Source organism: Lepidochelys kempii, chromosome 14 (genome assembly GCF_965140285.1).
Source record: "Lepidochelys kempii isolate rLepKem1 chromosome 14, rLepKem1.hap1, whole genome shotgun sequence".
In the NCBI taxonomy this organism is placed as follows: Eukaryota; Metazoa; Chordata; order Testudines; family Cheloniidae; genus Lepidochelys; species Lepidochelys kempii.
This window is the reverse complement of record NC_136393.1, coordinates 10,279,401-10,301,972: the sequence shown is the minus strand read 5'-3', so window position 1 is coordinate 10,301,972 and position 22,572 is coordinate 10,279,401. Positions and strand designations below refer to the sequence as shown.

General features: G+C 43.6%; 1 protein-coding gene across 1 annotated transcript in view; it reads left to right on the top strand.

Annotated features, from left to right (window-relative positions):
• The window catches only part of ANKFN1 (ankyrin repeat and fibronectin type III domain containing 1), a 98,294-nt gene extending 75,752 nt beyond the window's left edge, over positions 1-22,542 (top strand). The window contains exons 13-17 of the mRNA XM_073311045.2: positions 1,747-1,897; positions 5,181-5,349; positions 10,049-10,215; positions 16,024-16,243; positions 21,743-22,542. Coding sequence (XP_073167146.1) covers positions 1,747-1,897; positions 5,181-5,349; positions 10,049-10,215; positions 16,024-16,243; positions 21,743-22,542 — 1,507 coding nt within the window. The remainder of the gene's footprint in view (positions 1-1,746; positions 1,898-5,180; positions 5,350-10,048; positions 10,216-16,023; positions 16,244-21,742) is intronic.
• Positions 22,543-22,572: the final 30 nt, after the last annotated feature.

Genomic DNA, 22,572 nt, shown 5'->3' with positions numbered 1-22,572 from the left:
CAGAGCCCTTGGAATATAATATTTATTTAGTTTATGAATTCTACTGTATACCCCTTATCGACCATCTATCACGTTACTTGTTAACATTTAGAGCTAAATTCTACTCTCAGTCATAATCCCACTGAATCTATTGTTGGTTGAGCAGGTATAATTGTCAACTAAGTTTGGCACAAGCTGCGTATCATAGAGCTCCATATTGATCTCAAATGTGCACATGCTTACGTCCATCTATCTGGTATACAGAGGGCCTGATCCAAAGCCCGTACTGGTTGAAAATCCCATCGGTTTCACTGGGATATGGCTCAGGCCCAAAGACCCCAATCCTGGGGCTCTGCCTGGGTCCTCCAACATGACTCTGATGGTAGGATCTGGACCGAAAGGCCTGATCCAATGGGAGTCTCCTCATTGACCTTCAGTGGGGGAATGATCAGGGCCTAAGAGGGTGTTAAGTCAGTTTAAAATATACTCTGATCTGTGATACCTTGTTTGTAACTCCCTCCTGCCCCTAAACGATAAAATAGATGATGATTGAAAAAACACATTTGTTCAAATGCTGTCAGCTCTGGATGTGCTCTCTGTTGGGTCAACACATTCTTCCTGGTTCTGTCTCCACAGTCCTCACCCCTGGGGCAGTGCATCAGTGCATTTTCTTTCTTCCTCTGTTTGTTTTGTTTGTTTGTTAGCCCACATGGTTCCATCAACCAGCCAAGAACTTGGCAAGATTCAAATATGGGCTGGACATTAATATGGATAACAAGACCATCCAGCATTGTAATAGTTAATACTAACAACAGTTTTACATTACATTACATCCTTCCCTTGGTAAACAGGGCAGAAACTAGTATCCTCTATTCCCCTCTGTCATTTGCTATTGCTTCCATCTGCTCTGTGGTGTGGAGCTTGACTATTCTGCCTAATTCTAAGGGTTCTTCTTAAAGCATCTCTTGGGCATCCTCGTTTCCTCACACCAGATGGTTTGCACTTGACAGCTTCATGTGGGAGATGGTGTTGGCATCCAGGGTACATGTACCAAATATATCCAGTGCTTCTTTCTGATTCTTGTGAAGATGAGCTGCTGGTTGGTGTTTTCTTGGATCTCTTAATAACAGTTTTGGAAGGGATGCAAAACCTCACGTCTCAGGGTTTAAAACAATCTCTACTATTAGGAATTAGGTTCAGACCTTCATATGGGGCAGATTGCCCCATGCCTGCCTATTGTGGGGTTTCTTGCACCTTCTCCTGAAGCATCCAATGCTGGACGCTGTTAGAGATAGGATACTGGACTAGATGGACTATGGGTTTGATCCAGTAGTGCCATTCCTATGCTCATCTGCTCTAGAGCTGAATCCAGTTCATTGGCTGCATTCAGTATAGGAGATGTCTGCAGCTGATCAGACATTGAACTCGTCAGTAAAAGCAGCTGTAGACCAACGTATGTTTTAAAGGACATGGAATGGAGTTCTTCTCCAAGAAAAAATCTTGCTGAAATATTTCAAAGGCAGTCGATTTTCAGATGTTAGCAAGGAATGGGTCAGCTTGATGTACACGTGCTAGAAAAATTAAACAGAAAACTGTTTTAGGTTTTTTAGGTTTTTTAACCACAAACAAGCAGGACTGCATCATTTTAGAACATTTGACTATTTTAGGATTAAACCCTCAACCGATCCCAAATGCACATACTGTAAATTCTTCCTTGTGCACTGAACTTTTGTTATATTTCTAATTTTAACTCGACTCAACATACAGAAATGAGTGGGAATGGCTCCAAATGCTTTCTGGCTTGGAATCGGTGGAAAGTGTGGATCATGCTTCAGACTGCCCTACTCAGTTGTTCTTCTGTGAGCTCCAGATGGCAGTGAAAGCTCTCCTCAAACAGATCAATCTACCTCTGCGACAGGTATTGTGCTTTGTGACATTTATCACCTTTATTTTTTTTCAACTGATTCTTGGGAACATGAATGAAATCTAAAAACTGTATATAGTTCTACTAGCGATTACATGTTAGAGTTGCAAAAGCAAAGCAATCAGAAAGAGTTTATTTAACTAGGGTTATTTTAAGTGTATTGGGAATATCATCTGGTAAAAATCACCTTTAGGATAGCATGCTTTCCTGGAGTATATGAATATATGGGACTAAAACACTCAATCAACAGGGCCAATTTTTCAGTCGTCTTCCTCATTTGCATTTGCAGGCACATGCCTTTGTATTTGTGCAACTGCATGCATGAGCAGACAGGCACTTTTGCACACACATCAAGCAGTAAGGTGTCCCTTTATCCTACTTGCAAGGGCAAATATGTATTTGCCTATGGCCATGGAGAATTTGCAAATTCCTGTGGCTGCATCTGCAGCTATTGTAAGCACTTATAAGAAGGCCAGCTGAAAGTTTGGCCCAACATGTACTATTGAGTTTAAATTCTTTTACATCCAATGGAAATTTGGTGCTTCTGAAAATGTAGCTCCGGTCTTCCAGACTCACTGCCCTGGAGACTGAAATCCTCCACCCACTAAATAGGGATAATATAGGCAGGAGCAGTGCAAGCTTCCCTAAACAGTGGATGAAATCCTGGCTCCACTGAAGTGAATGGCAAAACTCCCATTGACTTCCCTGGGGCCAGGATTTCACACAGTGTGTCAACTGAGATATCACCCATTGAGGTGAGAGCATAGGTGAGCCTCCATAGCCCATTCAATCCTTGGCCTCTGCTGATGCTGCCATTAAAAATGCCCATTAGGGCCAGCCGTAGTAGTGGAGACCTGTCTAGTTGGAACTGAACTAAGTCCCAACACAAATGTATTTCACATCGGCCATTAAGCAAGCCTATAGTGTGTTTATAATTTATTTTTCACTCACACAACGCTGCATGAAGTAGGAACTTACTGTGGTTATACAACAAAAGACACTTATCCAATTGTAAGCCACTGGTAAGTGGTCGCTACCAGTCCACCTCTGTGCCCAAGCCATGGGAGATATGGGTCTGTTACAGCCCCTGCAAGGGACTCTGGATCTTTAACTTAGGCTATAGCTGCTCGTTCTTTTAGGTCCCCGATAGGTCTCTGGTGAGTTGGCCAAAATAGCAGCAGATGCCCAGTCACGATGGACCAGATTGCCTACCCTTTACTTACACTTGTGCGCAGTTGCTCACACAAGTATTCGCCCTGACTTTAGTGACGCTACTTGTATAGCAATATACAATGCATGGTGAGTGAGGATATCAGAATCTGGCTGTATGGCAAACTGAAGAATAAAGCAAATCTGAACAGGTAAAGAAGTTGCTGGAGAAAGGATAGAAAAGATTAAGAGAGAAGCCAAGATGTGGCTGTGATGGAAGAAAAAAATTAAAACCCATAAGCCTAATTCTTATGTGCAGGAAGGTCACTTTACCTGCTCTGGCAATGTAAAAGAGGCCTTACAGTGGAACTATATTATTGGTATAAAGAAAAGGAGGACTTGTGGCACCTTAGAGACTAACCAATTTATCTGAGCATGAGCTTTCGTGAGCTACAGCTCACTTCATCGGATGCATACTGTGGAAAATACAGTGAGGAGATTTATATACACACAGAACATGAAAAAATGGGTGTTATCATACACACTTAAGTGATCACTCTCCTTACAGTGTGTGTATGATAACACCCATTTTTTCATGTTCTGTGTGTATATAAATCTCCTCACTGTATTTTCCACTGAATGCATCCGATGAAGTGAGCTGTAGCTCACGAAAGCTTAGGCTCAGATAAATTGGTTAGTCTCTAAAATGCCACAAGTACTCCTTTTCTTTTTGCGAATACAGACTAACACGGCTGTTACTCTGAAACCTGTCATTATTGGTATACTCGCTTTAAAGGCTGTTTACACTTCAGAGAGGTGTAAAGTGGCCTTAGTGTAAATGGAAATCTAGTCCAACTTTTCAATGAAACTTTTTTATTAATACTGAAGGGCTGGGTTTAGGCCCCACACAGACCCTGTGCCAATGCAAAATCCAAATAAGACCTAAGTATATCCAAAATTAAGACTTTCTCATAAACTTTAAGGTCAGAAGGGACCATCATGATCAACTAGTCTCACCTCCTGCACATTGCAAGCCACAGAACCTCACCTACCCACACCTGTAATAGACCCTAACCTCTGGCTGAGTTACTGAAGGCCTCAAATCATAGTTTAAAGCCTTCAAGTTACAGCGAATTCACCATTTACACTAGTTTAAACCTGCAAGTGACCCGTGCCTCATGCTGCAGATTTGCGGCCACTTCCTCCCATTTCAGAATCCTATACGGGGCTCCATGCTACCGGGTCCCCAGGCAGACTTGGAGTGCTCATGCCAAATTATTCACTTTTTAAAAAACTAATGGAGTTCTACTGAAGTCAGTGGGGACTGGGCAGAGTGTAAGTCAGAATTCAATTTGTTCCTTAGGCCCCAGTTCAACTACGCACTTCAGCACATGCTGAGCTCCATCTCCAATCAATGAAGCACTTAAACACATCCTTACAGCATGTGTTTAAATGCTTGGCTGAATCAGGTCCTTAATTGTGGATTAAGGAATTTAATTTTGGATTCAACAACGGTATATAAGTGTTGTTATTTATTATTTGTATTGTGGTAGCACCTAGGAGACCCAATCATGGCCCAGGATTCCCTTGTAGCCTGCACCATACAAATACAGAACACAAAGACAGTGTTTTCCACGGCAGCTACACAACAGCCTTCATCCAACTACTATTTGTGCCGGTTTCCCTTCATGCAGCACTTGCTAAATCTTTTCAGTCCTGTGTTGGGGGAAGGGGGGTTCGCATATTTCTCTTAACCAGACCTAAATTGAATCTTAAAGGCTTTTAATTGAATCCATTTTCATGTTTTCACATAATTATGCAATCATAATCTTGAAAAGCATAGGGCATGTGATCATTTTCTGCCTAATAAGAAACATAAATGTTGTTTTCAGGGGGGTTGTTTGTGTGGGTTTTTTTTTTAATGTGGAACATTACAGCTTTAAAGCCTGATTTTATGTAGCGACATTAACCCGAGTTTAAGTCCCCCTAATATTTATGTTTTATAAAAATTCCAAGCTTGATGTTGTGCACGTTTGCTTTAATGTTTTATACCATTTGGGGTGTTGTTTATATAAGTGCCATGTTGTAACTCTCTCCCACTTCTTTCCCCGCGCGTGTCCCTCTGCAGGCTAAGCACTTCCGTCTGTATACACAGGAGGTGTTGGAACTGGGTCACAATGTCTCCTTTCTTCTCCTGCTCCCCGCCTCAGACGATGTCTGCACTGCCCCAGGACAGAATAATCCTTACACCCCACATTCAGGATTTCTTAACCTCCCTCTTCAGATGTTTGAACTCGGTATAGTAGCTTGCTTCACCTAGAAATATTAACCTAGACTCCTTATAATAAAATCACAAAGTTGTATCTGTTTTCCCCCTTGTCCCAGTGGAGAGTCAATAAATCACATGATGGCTTTGGCAACAACACTACCTATAACTGTGTACAAGTTATAGAAGGAGCATAGCGGCTGGAGTATATACTATAGCCATCATTATTGAAATGCAAAGCATAGAGCAAAAGCCCACAGTTATCAAGCATAAGCCCTAGTCTATTATGGAGGAGGAGGATGCGGGGGTGGGGGGTTATACTGCTCATAAGATGCCAAGCCTGATATTCTGAGAGCAGCCACAAAAATGTCTTTATTCTGAAGTGAGGTTGGCATCATCGTGGAGAAGAAGTAGGTCAATGGACAGATCTTGCAGTTTTATAGTGCAGAATTATTGCAGCTTTTGCTATAGAGGATCCTACTCAGGGCCTGAGACCCCGGCGCTTTAAGGATGTTCACACATCAGGCCCATCTCTTTGCTTTTCATCCTGAAATACCAAAGGGCCCAGTGTTAGTACAGGGATGCAGCAAAATCCCCATGGTGAGGCGAGGAAGAATCCTGCATCACAGCCACTTCAACCTCCCTGTCCCACTGCAGTGCATGCTGGGGTGGCATTCCATAGAGCGGGATCTCCTGGCTGACTGATGGTGAAGGAAAAGATGCTCCTGACACCCCTTTCTCTCAGTTCCCTCCATGGAGCGGAGGGGAGCAGCACAGAGGATCTCACAGTAGGTTTCAGAGAGGGGATAAGAGAGGCAGCTACTGAGCCTGACATATTTGCTGGAGGAGAGACACGGGGGAAAACCCAGCCCCACACTCCTGGCCTCTTTCTGTTTCCTCCTTCTCCCCTTCCGCTCAGTCACCTTGGAGGGGAAGGCAAGAGAGGGGCAGCAATGGGCAGTCCCTGAACCCCAGCAAAAGCTGTCACTCCAAGATAGGGAAGGGCAGGAAAGTGCATTCGTGGTGGGGGTAGAAGGGCTGCAGTAATTGTGTGTCTCTCAGGCTGCATTCACTGATCAAGGGGGGGCTACATCCGTTGTGTGTGCAGGGGGAGAGGGGAGCTCGTATTAATTGGGAAGGGGGGGCTGCATTAGGAATTGTGTATGGGCAGGTGAGAAGGTAGCATGAACTGAGTGTGATAGGGAAGAAGGAACTGGACAGCAGGAGGCTATGGGAGGTTAGGAAAAGGGAATCCCTGCCCGGGTGTCTCCTGGGACACCAGATACAGGAAGAGCTATGCCTGAAGAATGGTCTGTTTTGGGGGTAACTGGACAGAGACCTCCCCTTCCTCCATAGTCCTTCCTCAACCTGGTATCCCATAAGAAACCCAGGCAGGGACTTTCTCTCCAAACCTCCCAGGAGCCAGGATAAGAACACTGGTTCCAAACGTTGGAACACCTGAATGTTGTTACATGTTTGGACCAGAAACAGAGACCCACTTTTAAATATAAAATTGTTTTGAAGGATGTTTTCGCCCTGGGCGAGTCAAGTAAACCAGATTTCACTCTGTAACAGGCCTCCTTCCCCTCACTGAACCTCTACCAGGCCACAAAGCTGATTTAGTGGTGAAAATTTATACATCAAAAAACATGAATGTTGCTTAGGGTGCAACACACAACAAAGCACACATGTTCTACATTTTGGTCATTGTCCCATGTCTCAGTGGTTTGGGCCACACATTGGCAAGCTTGAAAGTAGAGATTTATCAACACGCTGTTAGCTGCAAGATAGAATATAGTCATGAAACAAATAGCCCAGTTTCAATTTCTCTGTCTTCATTCAAATATATAGTGGATGTGAATAGGGTCGCGCTTTTGAGTCTAGTCCTGTACAGACGAGGGTCTTGTAACAACGCAGCAGAAGGCAAGGAATGTGAGAATGCAGCCGATTGAAATATAAGGAAGCAGGATGTACTGAGATTACACTTTATGCTTCTTGTGATTCAGAAATAGAGAAATCAAGCATTCAAGTCACAGGTGTGTTATCCTCTGTCACTCAGTTGAATCCCCAATTAAATCTATTTTGGGTTCTTATCCCAGCACCTCACAATCTTTAATATATTTATCCTCACCAGGCAAGAAATTTTATCCCCATTTTGCAGATGGAAACCGAGGCCAAGATAGGTTAATTACCTTGCCTGGGGTCACACAGGCAGTCTCCCCAGTGCTAGTCTAGGGCTCTAACCCCTGGACCATTCTTCCTCATGGATTCATTTCTGCCCTTGCTAAAGCTGAGTCAATTCAGATGCAGAGCGGCCAGCTCACCGCTGTTTTGACTAGGGTGGAGCTGTGTTCTTTCCCAGGAGGATGTACAGCTGTGTTATTTCCTAGGCAGTATTCTAAAATTCCATTGGAGACAGTGTGGTGGTAAAATAATAGATCAGACAGGTAAGGAGAGGGTAACTCAGGATCTACAGTCAGGCTCTGGGTACAGACCATGTTGCCCATGTGAGAGGGGAGAAATTAACTCGATTTGCTTAAGTGCATTCACATTGGCTGAAATTCCCTCCTGGGCAGAGGGCCTGTGCACCACTGAAACCTCACTGTGTGATGCATAGGTCCTAGGAGGAATGAGTCTTGCCTCTTGTGCACTCCATAGATTAGTCATAGACCAGGGTGAGGCAGTGTAGCTGCGACAGCTTGCTGCATGCAGTAGGGAAATGGTGATCACTCCTACGGCGTTCTGGGCCCACTCCTCGCTGCCCAGCGAGGCTCCGGTGATAAGAATGTGTAATATAGTGGAAAGAATAACAATGAAGGCTAAATTTTACTCTTTAAATAAAAAAGTAACCAATCCTATGGCCGAAAGCCGATGATACGTTCTCTCTGATTTATTACATACGTCTCCCCAACATTCTATCAAATGGCTGTGTTTCACATCGAAAATATTAGAAGCTTCCATTCCCCATTAGCTGGTGGCTACCAAATATATAATTGCAAAACCACAAAAGACTATGTTGAAGTAACATTTGTTAAAGTAACATTAAAGGCTCTGCCTTAAAACCACAAAGGCTAGGAACTTCAGCACTGAAGCTGAAACCACGGCTGTAATTCACTCAAGAGTGCAGCACATATGGCATATATGCTGTAAGACCACACACTGTTCAGACTAGATCTTGGCAATATCTAGAGACAATGAGGGGAGAAAGCAGAGCAAAGAATTCTGTCTTTGACTCTCCATTTTCTGGGGTTCTTGGGTTCAGATTAGACCTCTATTATTCTACAAACAAAGTTGTTGTAGCTTGATTTCCTATATTTGTTCTGTCACGTGGCGTGCAAAAGAGAGAAAAATATATTTCTCTATTTTTGATTGGAACACAGGCACAACTACCCCATCTCTAAGTCCCCTGCCAAATGGTTAACAAACCATTCCATAACAAGACAAAAAGTACCTCACTACCATACCAAGATATGTACTATACGACTGAGGTTAGTAAAGTACAAAGGAAACTTGAAGTCCTCTGATAAGTTGTAGGGACAGTACCAGGTCCCCAGTAAGCAAGAGGTTGTATTCTGGGTTTCCTTCTTTCTCCCTATGCCTGAATTTTCAGGGGATGGACTGTGAGGAAAGACCCCGAAAAGCATAATTGTTCTGCCCAAATTGGGGCATTTTCTGAAATACAGGGTATGTTACTGCAGTGATCAACACTTTAATTATTGCCCTCAAGTTAGCCTTGCTTGAGTGAGAGCAGGCCTGCTCAAGCTGCTGTGTCCACACTGGTTCTCCTGTATGACACTAGGACTTGTGGGGACATATCCCATGGTTCTTTGCACTGCAGTAAGCTCTCCGAATTCTCTCTCAGTAAACTGTGGGTGAATTTGTCTGTCCTTTTTGGGCAGAAGAGGAGAATTGTGGGAAGGACTAAAGTTAGTCATCAGCATCATCAAGGCCACGTACAGAGACATGAAGTTCTCTGCAAGGGTGAATAACTGTCAGTGATCGGGATGTGGGCGGTCATGTCCAATGGTTAGAGCAGGAGTCAGGTGTCATAGGCCAGGTGCCAGAGCCAAAGACAGAAATCAGAGCTGCGGGTCAAGGCTGAGTTACCTGGAGTGAGGCAAGGCAGGAGCTGTCGCAGCTGTGGGCAAATGCTTTGAGCAGCCACCTGTTGCTGCTGCTAGGCCTCATAGCAGGTTTGCTGACTCTTCCAACCCATCAGGTGGTGTCACCAAATTCATTAGGTTGCCCAGAGTCTGGCTGTGCTGCAGCCCTGATTTCTGATTATTGAGCAGTTCTTTGTGGACACTAACTAGTGTAAAATAGGGCTGCATTTTATCTCCACTGTTGTTTGGCATAGCCGTAGGCTGGATAATGAAGCGTGTTAGCCAAACAGACAATGGTATAGCCTGGGTACATGGCAAATGCCTGGAAGACCTAGACTTTCCTGATGATATCACGCTATTAAGTGACACCTCTGGAAAGCTACAAAGGTAGACAACCTGGCAAAAACAGCAGGCCAGGCAGGGCTCAAAATCAGTTTCACCAGAACAAACATCCTTGAAACCCAGACATCAAGTGAGAGGAGAATCAGGTCTTTATTATTTATTTCTGGTTCAACGTGTTCCATCAGGAATTTCAATAACTGTCTAATTAAAATTTGTGTTCAAGAAGGTAAGGATTTCAGGAGCGGAATGTAATACTAATTATTTTTTTCTCTGTCATTTTCACAGTTCATTTTTGCTGTTACAAGGAGAAATTTATTAGTCTGTATTGCCACCTTTCTGCTGTCATAGAGCTGGACTCTCTGAAAACCCAGCAGTCCCTAAGGGAAGCAATTTCAGACAGGGAAGTTGCTGCTGCCAAACAAAGACACCAGCAAGTTTTAGACTATATACAGGTAACAGTCTGTGTCTGAGTAGACCAAAGAGATTTTTAAGGTCTATAATTTGGAATCTAAAAGTAGAATTATTTGTAGACATCGTAAAAAGACTAGTGGTGTCAACATTTTATTTTTTATGAAATTCCAAACCTAGAGCACAATTTCTCCAATGGTTGTTTTTATAAAAGAGATTTTTGTAATGGATAAAATCAAATGACAATTACACTAGAATGTTGTAAAGAAATGTCTCAGTTTTGGTTATAGAACTGACTCCCTCCGTGTGAGGGAAGCCAATGCCAAGCACAGGGCATTAGTCTGGCTCATAGCTTCTCTCTTCTACAGGACATACATTTTTTTCTCATTGGCAGGTTGCAAAGAAAAAAAATGAAAGTTGTTTCAAGGGCACAAGCTATAGGAATAGATCATTGTCAATAAAAATGATCTGAAGACAATGTGATCCAGTGACAACACAAAGAACCAGGCAGAGGCGGGTTATCTGTGTGCTAGGGGGCCTTTACACCAGGGTGACTCTTGCAAACTATTTTGGTAACTAATACTCCCTGGTTGAAACTTATGACTCTTCCACAAAGCATTTATGGATGCAGTCCATCTACAGGACAGGACACAAATCAGCTGTACAGCCCTTACTCTCCTGCAACTCAAGCTGTTGGAATATGGGCCAACACAACTGTTCACCCCCTCTGTAGAGATTGGTGGCCACTTAAAACTACATAATTATGGACCAGCTGACCATGACTGTGCTGATCTTTGTCGTGCAGTCAAATCCACCTTTGCAGTAGCCTCTTTGGAGCTGCCTTGGAGCTTAGTGTTACTTCACACATGGTGGCATATCTCACTGTGCTCCCACTTTAAAACTGCTTTCTCCCCAAGTCCCTCCACACTCTCACACTCAGCAGAGCCAAATTGGTCCTAGTGCATGAAACCTTCTCGGGTTGCTGGGGGAATGCATGTATTTTGCATGAAGGGTGAAATTCACCCAGGAAACCCAGCAGGTCTCAAGCATTAGGACCAATTTGGCTCTTCTGAGCATGGGAGTGGGAAGGGATCTGTGTGCGGCAGGGGGAGAAGCAGTTGTCAAGTGGCAGCGAAGTGGGACATGCCACCCCATGTGCAGTAAAACTAAGTTCCAAAGCATCTCCAAAGAGGCCACTGTGTGTGTATAAAATTGCAGGGAGAGCTGTAGATGCAGCAACTGTCCCTGCTGCTCTAGGGTGTCTCAGTTCACATATATATTCTGAAGAAAACTTAGGAGAGTACTTTAAACCCCCATGTTTGGTACTGAATTATTGTGAAAACGTATTAGCCTTGTCAGTTTTCCTCTCAAATGAAAACCAGCTGTATTCCACCTATTGGCGAAAATATCTCAGCCCACCACATACTGCAATCTTCAGTGGCAACCACAAAACCACAAGAGCATTTGTGTGATCCCAGATCTAAGACAGTGTTGAAGTTACTACACAAACCAAACATTGTAAAGAGCAAAGGAGTCTATATAAATGCAGCTCTGAAAAGGAGTCAGAAGGCAGCCAAAAAAAAAAAGAAAAAATAGCAGATAAGGTACTTGGAGTCTAAACCAGCATGGTAGTAAGAAAAGAAATGTGTAGGCATATTCTCCAGCAATTAAGCTGAAATTGCAATTAAGTTATAATTTATATACTGTAATGCTTCAAATACTCTTAAACTGTATAAGAAGCCTAGCTCATTAAATGTGACTGGCCAGGTATCCCAGGAGACACCTTATAATGGTATTGGGGAGAAAACCGATTGGCTTTACATTTTAGTGAAAATATTATCTCTCCTGCATGCAGCTAGGGAATGAGTTATGGAATGGAAATCTAGATTTCTCTAAGCCAAATGGGCGAGGCGCATGCTAGCTGATTGGCCAATCACATCGACCTCTTGGAGTTACACTGAGACCTTGAAATGAGATGGAATTATGTTGTCAAGTCCCTTTATTTCTCTACAGTTTGCAGTAAAATAGGTGAAAAGCTCCACTTCTGAAGATGCTCTGAACCACTTCTCATTACCCTGGGGGTGAACATCCCAGTCCCATTGAAGTCAGTCGCAAAACAATCATTGACTTCAGCGGAGCCAGAATATGCCCTTGATTCTTATTGTATGTACTGCTTGCTGCTTCTCTGCAACTTGGGAAACCATCCTGATTTGGTGTAAGAGAATGGGCCTGGCACAAAGGGCTCAGAGTAGAATTCTGGGGTGCCATAAAAAGTGATGCAAGTGACATAATGGGCCTAATTCTCCATTGCCCGGTGCCTTGTGCAGCCACTTGCACCAATGCCAAGCATCGGCAAAATCCTCTGTGCCCTCACTTTGTGTTGGTGGAGATGATGGCAGAAGGGGCAAGGCAATGGAGAATCATGCCGGATGGGTGCAATTTGCACTGCTATGGCACTGAGTGTGCCACTTACACAACAACGGGGCAGAATTGGAGGTTAAGCAAGAAGGGCAACCAAAAGAGAGGATGCGTTGAATTGAAAGCCCTATGCAATCTTCATTTGCAGCCTCCTATTAATTGATTCCCCCACTGAAGCCCCATTCCACACTCCCAGCACGGAAGGTACCACTCTCTTATGCACACTCACCGACTCCCAATTCAGCACAAGTTATATTATTTTATCACTCACACCCTTTCACTGACCAACTCTCCCGTTGCTCTTGCCATCACTGCAGAAAGTTAGCTACTTTGGCTTCAAGGCATCTCCATTTAAGCAGCTTTAATGCTATCCCTTAGGACTCAGTCATGCTTTATGTGAAGCAGCCTGCACTGGAAGAGATGTGGCAGCCCACAGGAAGCTCTGGAAAGGGACCTGCATCACAGGGAGCTTGCACCCACGGCTACATCCCTTCAAATGGCTGCAGCAGCATCCATTCCGTTGTCAAAGCACTTACATCGATTAAAAATAACCACTCAGTTTCACTATCAAAAGACATTCTTCACTTTAACAGGTGCCCGTTTTCCTCTCTGTGCAGACACTTAAAGTCACATCCTGCTATCGATTTATCCACACACCTCCCATTGCCTCAAGAGGAGTTCAGGGCATGGAACTCTGGCACAGATCCCATTAGTATTAATGAAATGGATGCGAACTAGAAAGGCTTCCAGGAGAAGGCGGGGGCTTTCGGGCTATTGATCCAGTGCAGATGCTTTCCCTCTATGCGTAATGAACCAGTGTGCTAGAGGTTTTGAGAGGGGCATTTTCTTTTATTGAAACCAAACTAAAAAAATAAATAAAATCTAACATCTGACCAGTGGCCATGATGAAATATGTTAGTGGATTCTGTCCAGTTCTCAGCCTACAGCTGTGGCCTTCGTTAACATTGTCACCACAATAATTAGCCCCTTGTCACCTAACTCAACTGATGGGTAAGGAAACTGAATTGCACCTCAACTAGCCCTACAGGTGATCCCTTCAGGCCAGTTTTGAGGCCCTTTGGCCCAGTTGATAGAGAAGGTCAAACGGCTATTGTATGTGTTGTGCCTGTTTGGTTTGGAGGCCTTCATTCTCCAGCCTGTCACGTTTCACGTGCACTAAATTCTCACCAAGAGTTTATGAAACCGCAGGCTTGATTTTAATTTTCACCAGCAGAACTCCATTGATTTCTGTAGAGTTCTCCCCCATCCCCGATATTACACTGGGGCAGCTTAGCGCTGAAGCAGATCCACTCTTGTTAAAGGAGGAATCTAACTTACAAACCTGTCACTTCACTCTGTTTGCCAGCTCTGATGAGGAACATTACTGATCACAGACCTGAGTCAATGAGCTCTTTCCTTTGACTTCCGTGGGCTTTGGATTCCGCCCTCTGTGCTTTAAAAGTTCTACAGGGAGCAAAAAAAATTCCCATGTGAGCACAGAATCTCCAGGGATTTTTGGTGAAATGTCACAACTTTTTGTAATCATCATGTGAGTTAAAAGGCCAAATTTAACCTTTGAAGGCACCCAGGGAGTTCCCATTGACTTGAGTAGGAGCTGAAAAGCCAACATCCTGCCCTACTCTTCAGTTTTCTTCTGAACATCCACTGTGATTCTTACAGGTAGAGCCCTGCAAATCTGCGGATATCTACTTTATATTTGTGGAAATCCACATCTGCAGATGCGGTTGCATTGTTTACCATCTTTGCGGATCGGGGATCAGATGCGGATCCAAATTTTTGTATCCACGCAGGGCTCTAACAGTGAGATAAGGTGCTTGTGTGGGTGTGGATGTAGATGTGGATACATATAAAAGGTAGAGTGCAGCTCGTGAGTCAGATACAAGTTAATTATTGTGGATCAGAGACGGATCCAAATTTTTGTATCTGTGCATCTGTAGGCTCTACCTACAGGAAACTGCCAGTTGCTAATGGCTAGACAGATGGCCATCGGGATTTATTATTGTTATTAATATTTATAATTTATTTATATCTTTAAAAAAATCCATCCAGTTACGCAGGTGACTAGTCTACACCATCATGTTGTTCTTTAAAAATCTGTTCTCCTGGTTCCCTTCCCCCTAACCCTGCAGAGTATTTGTCACACCTGCTTGTTGATGTTCCTCAGGGAGCAATCATGTCTCCATATATATATATATGTACAGTGCCTAGCACAATGGAGCCATGGTCTGGATGGATTAGGGACTCTGGGCATAAATGTAATATCAATAAAGATAACAGCAGAGGCCAGATTCTGTGCTGGCTTGAATACTGTGGAGCCCCATTGGAGTTCTTGAGAATGGGGAAAGCCAGCGGGAATTTGGCTTTCCATGTTAAGGGCAAGCTTAGAGAGATAAGGTGGGTAAGGTAATACCTTTTATTGGGAATCGCCAAGACCTGAAGCAGAGCCCTGGGTAGCTTGAAAGCTTGTCTCTCTCCCCAACAGAAATTGGTCCAATAAAAAGTATTACCTCCCCACTTTGTCTCTCTAATATCCTGGGACCGACACAGCTACAACATTGAAAAGAAGGCAGGATTGTCACTTGCCCAATGTGCCAACTTGTTCCCCTGCAAGAGCTACCCACATTGCAGGTCACAGCGTAGGTGGAGATCCCCATGAAGCCACTACTCCCCTGCGATACAGACGGGTGGAGATTGTGCAGAGCCTTGACTCCGCCCTCCCCCAATATATATTGATTTAGGGGAAGGGGTGAGAGAGAGAGAGACTGTAAGTTGGTGGTTAGGACACTGGCCTTGGATGTAGGAGACTCATGTTAAAGTCCCTGCTCTATCTGATTCAGAATGATCTGGAATGAACAAGTCTGCTCTGAATCAGGCTCAGCAGGGACTTAAGTTGGGTCTCATACATCCCAGTCTGTGCCGTAGCCACCAGGCCACGCTCACACATGCCTGCTTCCCGAATCAAAAAGCTCAGGTTTTGATCCAAAGATGGACATTTTGACACAATTCTTGTTTTCCTAAAAATGTTCCAGAGTCTTGTTTTCATTCCAATGCAAAACCAAACCAAACTTTCAAAACCTTGAGAGTTGCCATGAAACAGAATGGTCATCCTCGAGGCAGCCTAAGCATGGGCCTGAACATGAACATGAACCCAAACCCCTCAAAGCTGGTCTGGATTTGAATTCCCTTGCTTGGGCCCATCTCTCTATGCTCTGTCAATGGTGCTATGTAGATTTGTACCCTGGTTCTATACATCTTTTTGTAAAAATTAAATGAAAAAATAAAAATATGTAAAAAGAACTGGCAATTTCTGTATATTTTTTAAAGAAAACCAAAATCAATACCTTCAGCACTGGGTGATTAAAAATTTTCACTGTTTTTGTTTGTTCTCTTTTTTTTTTTCCTTTCTTCCAAAGCAAATTGACGAGATCTGGCGTGAAATGAGATGGATCACAGAGGCACTGCAGTATGCCAGGTACAAACAGCCAGTGGCTGGCTTGCTCATAACAAAGCTTGTGGACCTGTCAGAAGAGCAGAATCAGAAGAAAATAAATTCAACATCCTCCCATCTAGATTGTCTTCCATCACCACCACCCTCACCAGAGGCCAGAAGCCAGAGGAGAAAAGCCCTGAGTGGTAAGAGAGGGATTTTTTTTCCCCTGGGTGAAACTGAGTAGAAAATCAAGACGGCCCTTTGATCTCCTATTTGCATCGGGAGCTAGTCTGTGGTATTTTTTCCATGCCTGTTGAGGTATTTTAACAATTATTCCGTTTTATTTTTTTATTTTTAGTGTTATTATTTATTATTTAAACTGACAGGCTGGATAGGATAATCATAGATTGGGGGAAAGAGGTATCAAATTACAGTGCCTTCCAATACCTACTTTCAGTGTTTTTTTCTTGAATGTTCACTCTCAGTATAATCTCAGAATTATAGAAATTGCAGATGGAAAAACCATCTATTAGCTCAGTCTCCCCGTCACCGCAGTATCATTCCCTGCAGTTCTCCTTTCCCCTCACCATCAATGGTACCCAGTCTTCTCCTTCTTCCTGCCCACCTCAGTCTCTTTTTTCACACCACCCCCCTTCCCTCCCCACACATGGAATGCCTTCCCCAGACTGGCAGCCTAGACATCACCTTCTCTGCATTCAAGTCCTTGGCTTCGGGCCTGACCCAACGCCCAGTGAAGTAAGCAGAAGGACTCCCTTTGGCTTCAGGGAGCAATGAATCACTGTCACTCCCATTTTCTGCAGTCCCCACAAGAAGTGAACCAGACAATACAAAACAATAAATACATGCGTGCACATCCCTCAGCCCACACCACTTCCCGCAGCCCCCATTGGCCTGGAACGGCGAACCACAGCCAGTGGGAACTGCGATCGGCCGAACCTGCAGACGCTGCAGGTAAACAAACCATCCAGGCCCGCCAGAGGATTTCCCTGATGGGCCCCTTTCCAGTCTCCATCAGTGCTCCACCCCACACCTGTCTCCTTGGGTGTTAAGCCTCATGCCCTTACCTGTCTTGGGGTGGAATTCACAACTCTCCCACTCTTCGACTGGGATCTGGGTACAACACCCTGTCTATGACAACTATTTATTATCATGCAAAACCCACTGGATACCTGCATTTCTTCACTTCAGGAGTCCATGACCAGTGAAGTAGCAACCAACAGCCTTCTTAAAACAAGTATGTTTATTAGTAAATGGAACAAAGCATTAGAGAAAATGGTTTCAAAACAACAAACAGAGAAAACACAAATTTAGTCTCATCTAACGCTGTACTTCATTACAAGATAAATTAAGCTAGCATGCTTCTTGAGTTACAAGAATAAAAGAGACCCAACTCATAAGACCCAACTCTTAGTGCGTCAGACCAATGGTCCATCTAGCTCAGTATCCTGCCTTCCAGCAGTGGCCAATGCCAGGTGCTTCAGAGGGAATGAACAGAATAGGCAATCACCGAGTGATCCATCCCCTGTCGCCCACTCCCAGCTTCTGGTGAACAGAGGCTAGGGACACTCAGAGCATGGTATTACATCCCTGTTCATCCTAGCTAATAGCCATCGGTGGACCTATCCTCCATGAACTTATCTAGTTCTCACATCCTGTTAACAACATGGGCCCTGGCAAAGAGTTCCTGGCAAAGAGTTGACTGTGTGTTGTGTGAAGAAGTACTTCCTTTATTTGTTTTAAACCTGCTGCCTATTAATTTCATTGGGTGACCCTAGTTCTTGTGTTGTGTGAAGGAGCAAATAACATTTCCTTATTCACTTTCTCCACACCAGTCAATCTTTTATAGACCTCTATCTTATCCCCCCTTTATCATCTCTTTTCCAAGATGAAAAGTCCTAGTCTTTTTAATCTCTCCTCATTCGGAAGCTGTTCCATACCCCTAATCATTTTAGTTGCACATCTTTGTATCTTTTTTAGTTCCAATATATCTTTTTTGAGATGGATCATCCAGATCTGCATGCAGTATTCAAGATGGAGGTGTACCATGGATTTATAGAGCAGCATTATGATATTTTCTGTCTTGTTATCTAACCCTTTCCTTATGGTTCCTAACATTCTTTTAGCCTTTTTGACTGCTGCTGCACATTGAGGGGATGTTTTCAGAGAACTATCCACAATGACCCCAAGATCTCTTCCTTGAGTGTTAACAGCCAATTTAGACTCCATCATTTTGTATGTATAGTTGGGATTATGTTTTCCAACATGCATTACTTTGCATTTATCAATATTGAATTTAATCTGCCATTTTGTTACCAAGTCACCCTTTTTTGAGATTCCTTTGTCTCTCTTCACAGTCTGCTTCGGACTTAACTACCTTGAGTAATTTTGTTTTGTCTTCAAATTTTGCCACCTCTGTTTACCCCTTTTTCCAGATCATTTATAAATATGTTGAACAATACTGGTCCCAGTAGAGACCCCTGGAGGACACCACTATTTATCTCTATCCATTCTGAAAACTAACCATTTATTCCTACCCTTTGTTTCCTACCTTTTAACCAGATACTGATCCACGAGAGGACTTCCCTCTTATCTCATGACTGCTTACTTCGCCTAAGAGCCTTTGGTGAGGGACCTTGTCAAAAGTCCAAGTACACTAACTCACCTTCTTTTAGCAAGTCCCATAGCTCTTGGGACCCAGCTTGGTCTTCCCTTGCCTTCCAGCGAGTATATCTCCCTTAGAGCTGTGTGGAAAGCTAATGTTTTGTTTGGCTGGCAGTTCTGAAAAATGAAAATCAAACAATTGTTTCGGGTCAACCCAAAATAAAAACTTTTCAAAAATTTTGGCTCACCAAAAAGTTTGTTTAAAAGATTGTTTCAGGTCAAACAAAACATTTTATCTGACCCAAACTAAACCTTCTGTTTCAGTTTTGAGCATGTTTAAAAGGTAAGGGTGGTAAATAAAATTGAAGGAAATTTCAAAACAAAAAGTTGTTCTGACTGGAAAAATCATACAGAAAAATTTCACACTGCATTAGTCTCCCAGAATCTTCCCCTTCTTGGGAAATTCCCTTTTCTCAAAGCCCCATCTTCCCTGTGTCACCTGAGCCTAGTTTCTATATTTGATTGCTCAATTTTTTTGTTACAGGGCCTAGCTGTGAAGCCTTCCTTTTGCCTCAGACTGGTTTTGCCCAGCCAGTCAGCCAGGCCATCTAGGAGAAAGCCCTTGCAATGGTTGCTCCATTGTATGGGTGGCATTTAGACCCATAAATGGCTTGCAGTCACTGGTGCATGATTGTCAGAGAGTGTGCTGAAAGTGTCTGCTCCTTTCCAACCCTCCAGTTCAGGAATCCCATATGCAAAACACATCTCAGCGTACAGGTCGATACTAATCACTGAGCAGCCCCACATTCATAGCCATCGAGTTTAAGGCCAGAAAGGCTCACTAGATCACCTAGTCTGACCTCCTGTATATACCAGGCCACCCACACCACTGCATGCTAAATCCAACATACGCATTATATTCAGGCCATACTGCATTTGATGCTGTACTTGGGAGGTAGTGTAGCCTGTGGGGATGGCAGCATTGGCAGTTCTGGTTTCTGTTCTGCCACTTGCTATGTGATTGTGGACAAATCACTTTGTCTCTCTGCCTCAGTTTCCCCATCTGTAAAGTGAAGATATTAACCTGCAGTAGCTATCCCATAGGGCTTTTGTGAAGAGTAATTAATGTTTGTACAACGTATGCAACATATATGCAACAATATCAACGCAAAGTATTCCAGAATTAAATTCATCCTTCTGCACATGGCCAGCACAAGATCTGTGCATCTCTTAGGTCTGTTTTGAGGACATAAGTGGTGTGCTATCCCTGGGCTGGTATGCATACGCATGAATTTCATCCATGATGATTAAGTCCTGTGAACTGCAAAATATGAAATATAAGTGGCTGAGGAATAGTGAGCCCAGGATGTCTCTTATCATGTCTGAGGATTTAGTGCTCCACAGAGGCATCAAAGAACATTTCAGAACATTGAGGTCAACTGTTCCATGTTCATCTCGGATCATATTTTCCTCCCATCCTTTGACAACTCTTTCTTTTTGCACTATTTCTTTCCTATGCTCATCTGGTTTTGTATTAACGAAGCAGCTGACTTTCTGAGCCATTGGGTCCAGTTTGGTTTAATTGTTGTTTTCAGATGGCTCGGTGTCCCAAGTGATCTGAGATGGACCCTTTAAGAATATAAAATTAAGCAAATTAGTAAAATGCTATACCCACTTCATTGGCTGCTATCGCTGCTCTGAATAGCTGGAAAATTAAATCGATGAAATAAATGGATTGCAGCAAAGAAAATTGGAGGCAAATTAAATGACAGTGCCTGTTTCATTAATAGAATAAGGACTTCGGGGGAAAAATAAATCACTGTTCTGCTGAGCTGTCATTAAGCAATGAGTTAATGACATGGTAGAAACAAAAGCTGCAGATGCTGCATGGAACAACTGCCACAGCCTTTTTGGTCATAATAATTTATTTTTACTTCTAAATGGCAGTTTCCTACTGTCAAGAAAACCAAATAAATCTGCTCTTATTTGAGTAAAAGCAAAAAAAAAAAAAAAGCTCAGAGAATTTGGGTGGAAACTGTGGCCTTTATAGAAGCATGTGTCCCTGACTTTGATTTAATCCATTATATATTAATGTTCTCCTTTGATTTCATGGTCTCTCTCTAGGCCAAATTCTCCTTTGAATAACATGGTGCAAATGCAGAATAATCCTCTTGGATTAGGTGGAGATAGTTAGCATTAACACCATGTATCTAAGAGCATAATGTGTCCCCTAGGTGGGCCTGATTCATTATTGCCCTGCGCCTCGTATATGGTCATGTACACCAATGCAAGGTGAGTAGTGGGCATTATTTTATACCAACTCTGTGCTTGCTTTGTTCTGGTGTAACTGACGACCCCTATAGAGGGCAGCAGAGAATCGGACCCATGAGGTCACGTCCACCGCTATTTACGTTCCTGCAGAACTTGGCCCTAATGCTGCCATGACAAAAGAATGGCAATGACGTCGGTGCGGAAGCCAGTCTGAACTTTGATTAATAAATTCACATGTGGATTAAATTTGTCAGTTTGGGATCTGGATAAACATTCCTTCAAAAGGGCAGACTTTGCTCTTGCAGCTCTATATCTTTTCTCCATGCCCGTTAAAGACCGGTAAGGCCACATCCTGCTCTGGATTACACAGGTTTAAATCAATTCACTGCTTAACAGCGGATAGAATTTGGGTTACAGTTTCTCAAAATCCAAAATTTCAATCTCCATGAAATTCAGTTGGAAACTCAGAAAACAAGATTACTTTAAAATTTCATCTCAACCCCAGTTCTTCCCCTTTGCTCACCTCCCATCACTTCATTAGTCCTTTCTTCCCTTCCTGTTTCTTACTGTGACGTTATCTCCTGGCTAGCATGCCCATCAATCCACCACAACCATCTCCTCTTTGCAACTGTCACCTGGCCCCATGGAAAATTCCACAATGGAAATACACAGAGGTTGCCAGAAACGTGTCTGATATTCATTTTGCTCCCGAGTTAAGAAAATATGTTAAGTGTATTAAGCAGTTCTTTTAAGTGGGGCTGTGTGTCATGTTAGTGGTTATTCGGTTTTAATGAGTCTTCGATTTTCAGATTCCCAGCCCTGCTCGGACGAAGAGGGCTGCTCTGAAGTGTTTCTTCCAACCGACAGCGACTATGATTCCAGTGATGCATTGAGCCCCAGAGAACTGGATTTGGTTTATTCATCCTCACATGACATATCCCAACAGGCAGCGGGTGGCCTGGGCGGCAGTGCACCTGATGTCCTCCAGGTCCATGATATGAAGCCTCACCTGACTTTGAAAGAAGACCCGAAAGGGGGCAGTGACTTGGATGCCGATGCCGAATACTGCACGGAGTACATGAACAGTCTGACCACGGGAGGGTTCACATCAAAAAGCCTGGACAAGACTTCCAGCTCCAGGCAGCCTTTGAGTTTCTTGGGGAAAAAAACAAAGCAAGGGAAACATCAGCACTATAACTACTTCAGCCGGCACCATCGCTGGCTGCGAGTGCACAGTGAGACGCAGCCCACCTCTCTTTCCGAAGGCGTGTACACACAGCATCTCACACGAGCCACGGAATTATCACAGGAGCCTACCTCCAGCCACCAAATAAGGATTCCCGTCGATTGTCCTCGGAGCGCTTTCTTACCTCATGCTTCGAGCCTCCCAGAAGATGGGAAAGGCAAGTACCATGAATCAAGGCAGAATATCCGTAGGATATACGTAGAGCCCTACAAAACCACGTTATCAGGCGAAGAGGGAAAGCCCTGGGCCCTGAGTATGCAGTCCGTAGAACATGGAGATTTGCATGATACCACGGGACAGGAAATGGGTTTGGATGATCAATCGAATTCTCCCATCTCTGAAGTATTCAGTAGCACGCTTTAGGAGTTTGCACTGGGTCATTGCACTGCCTCG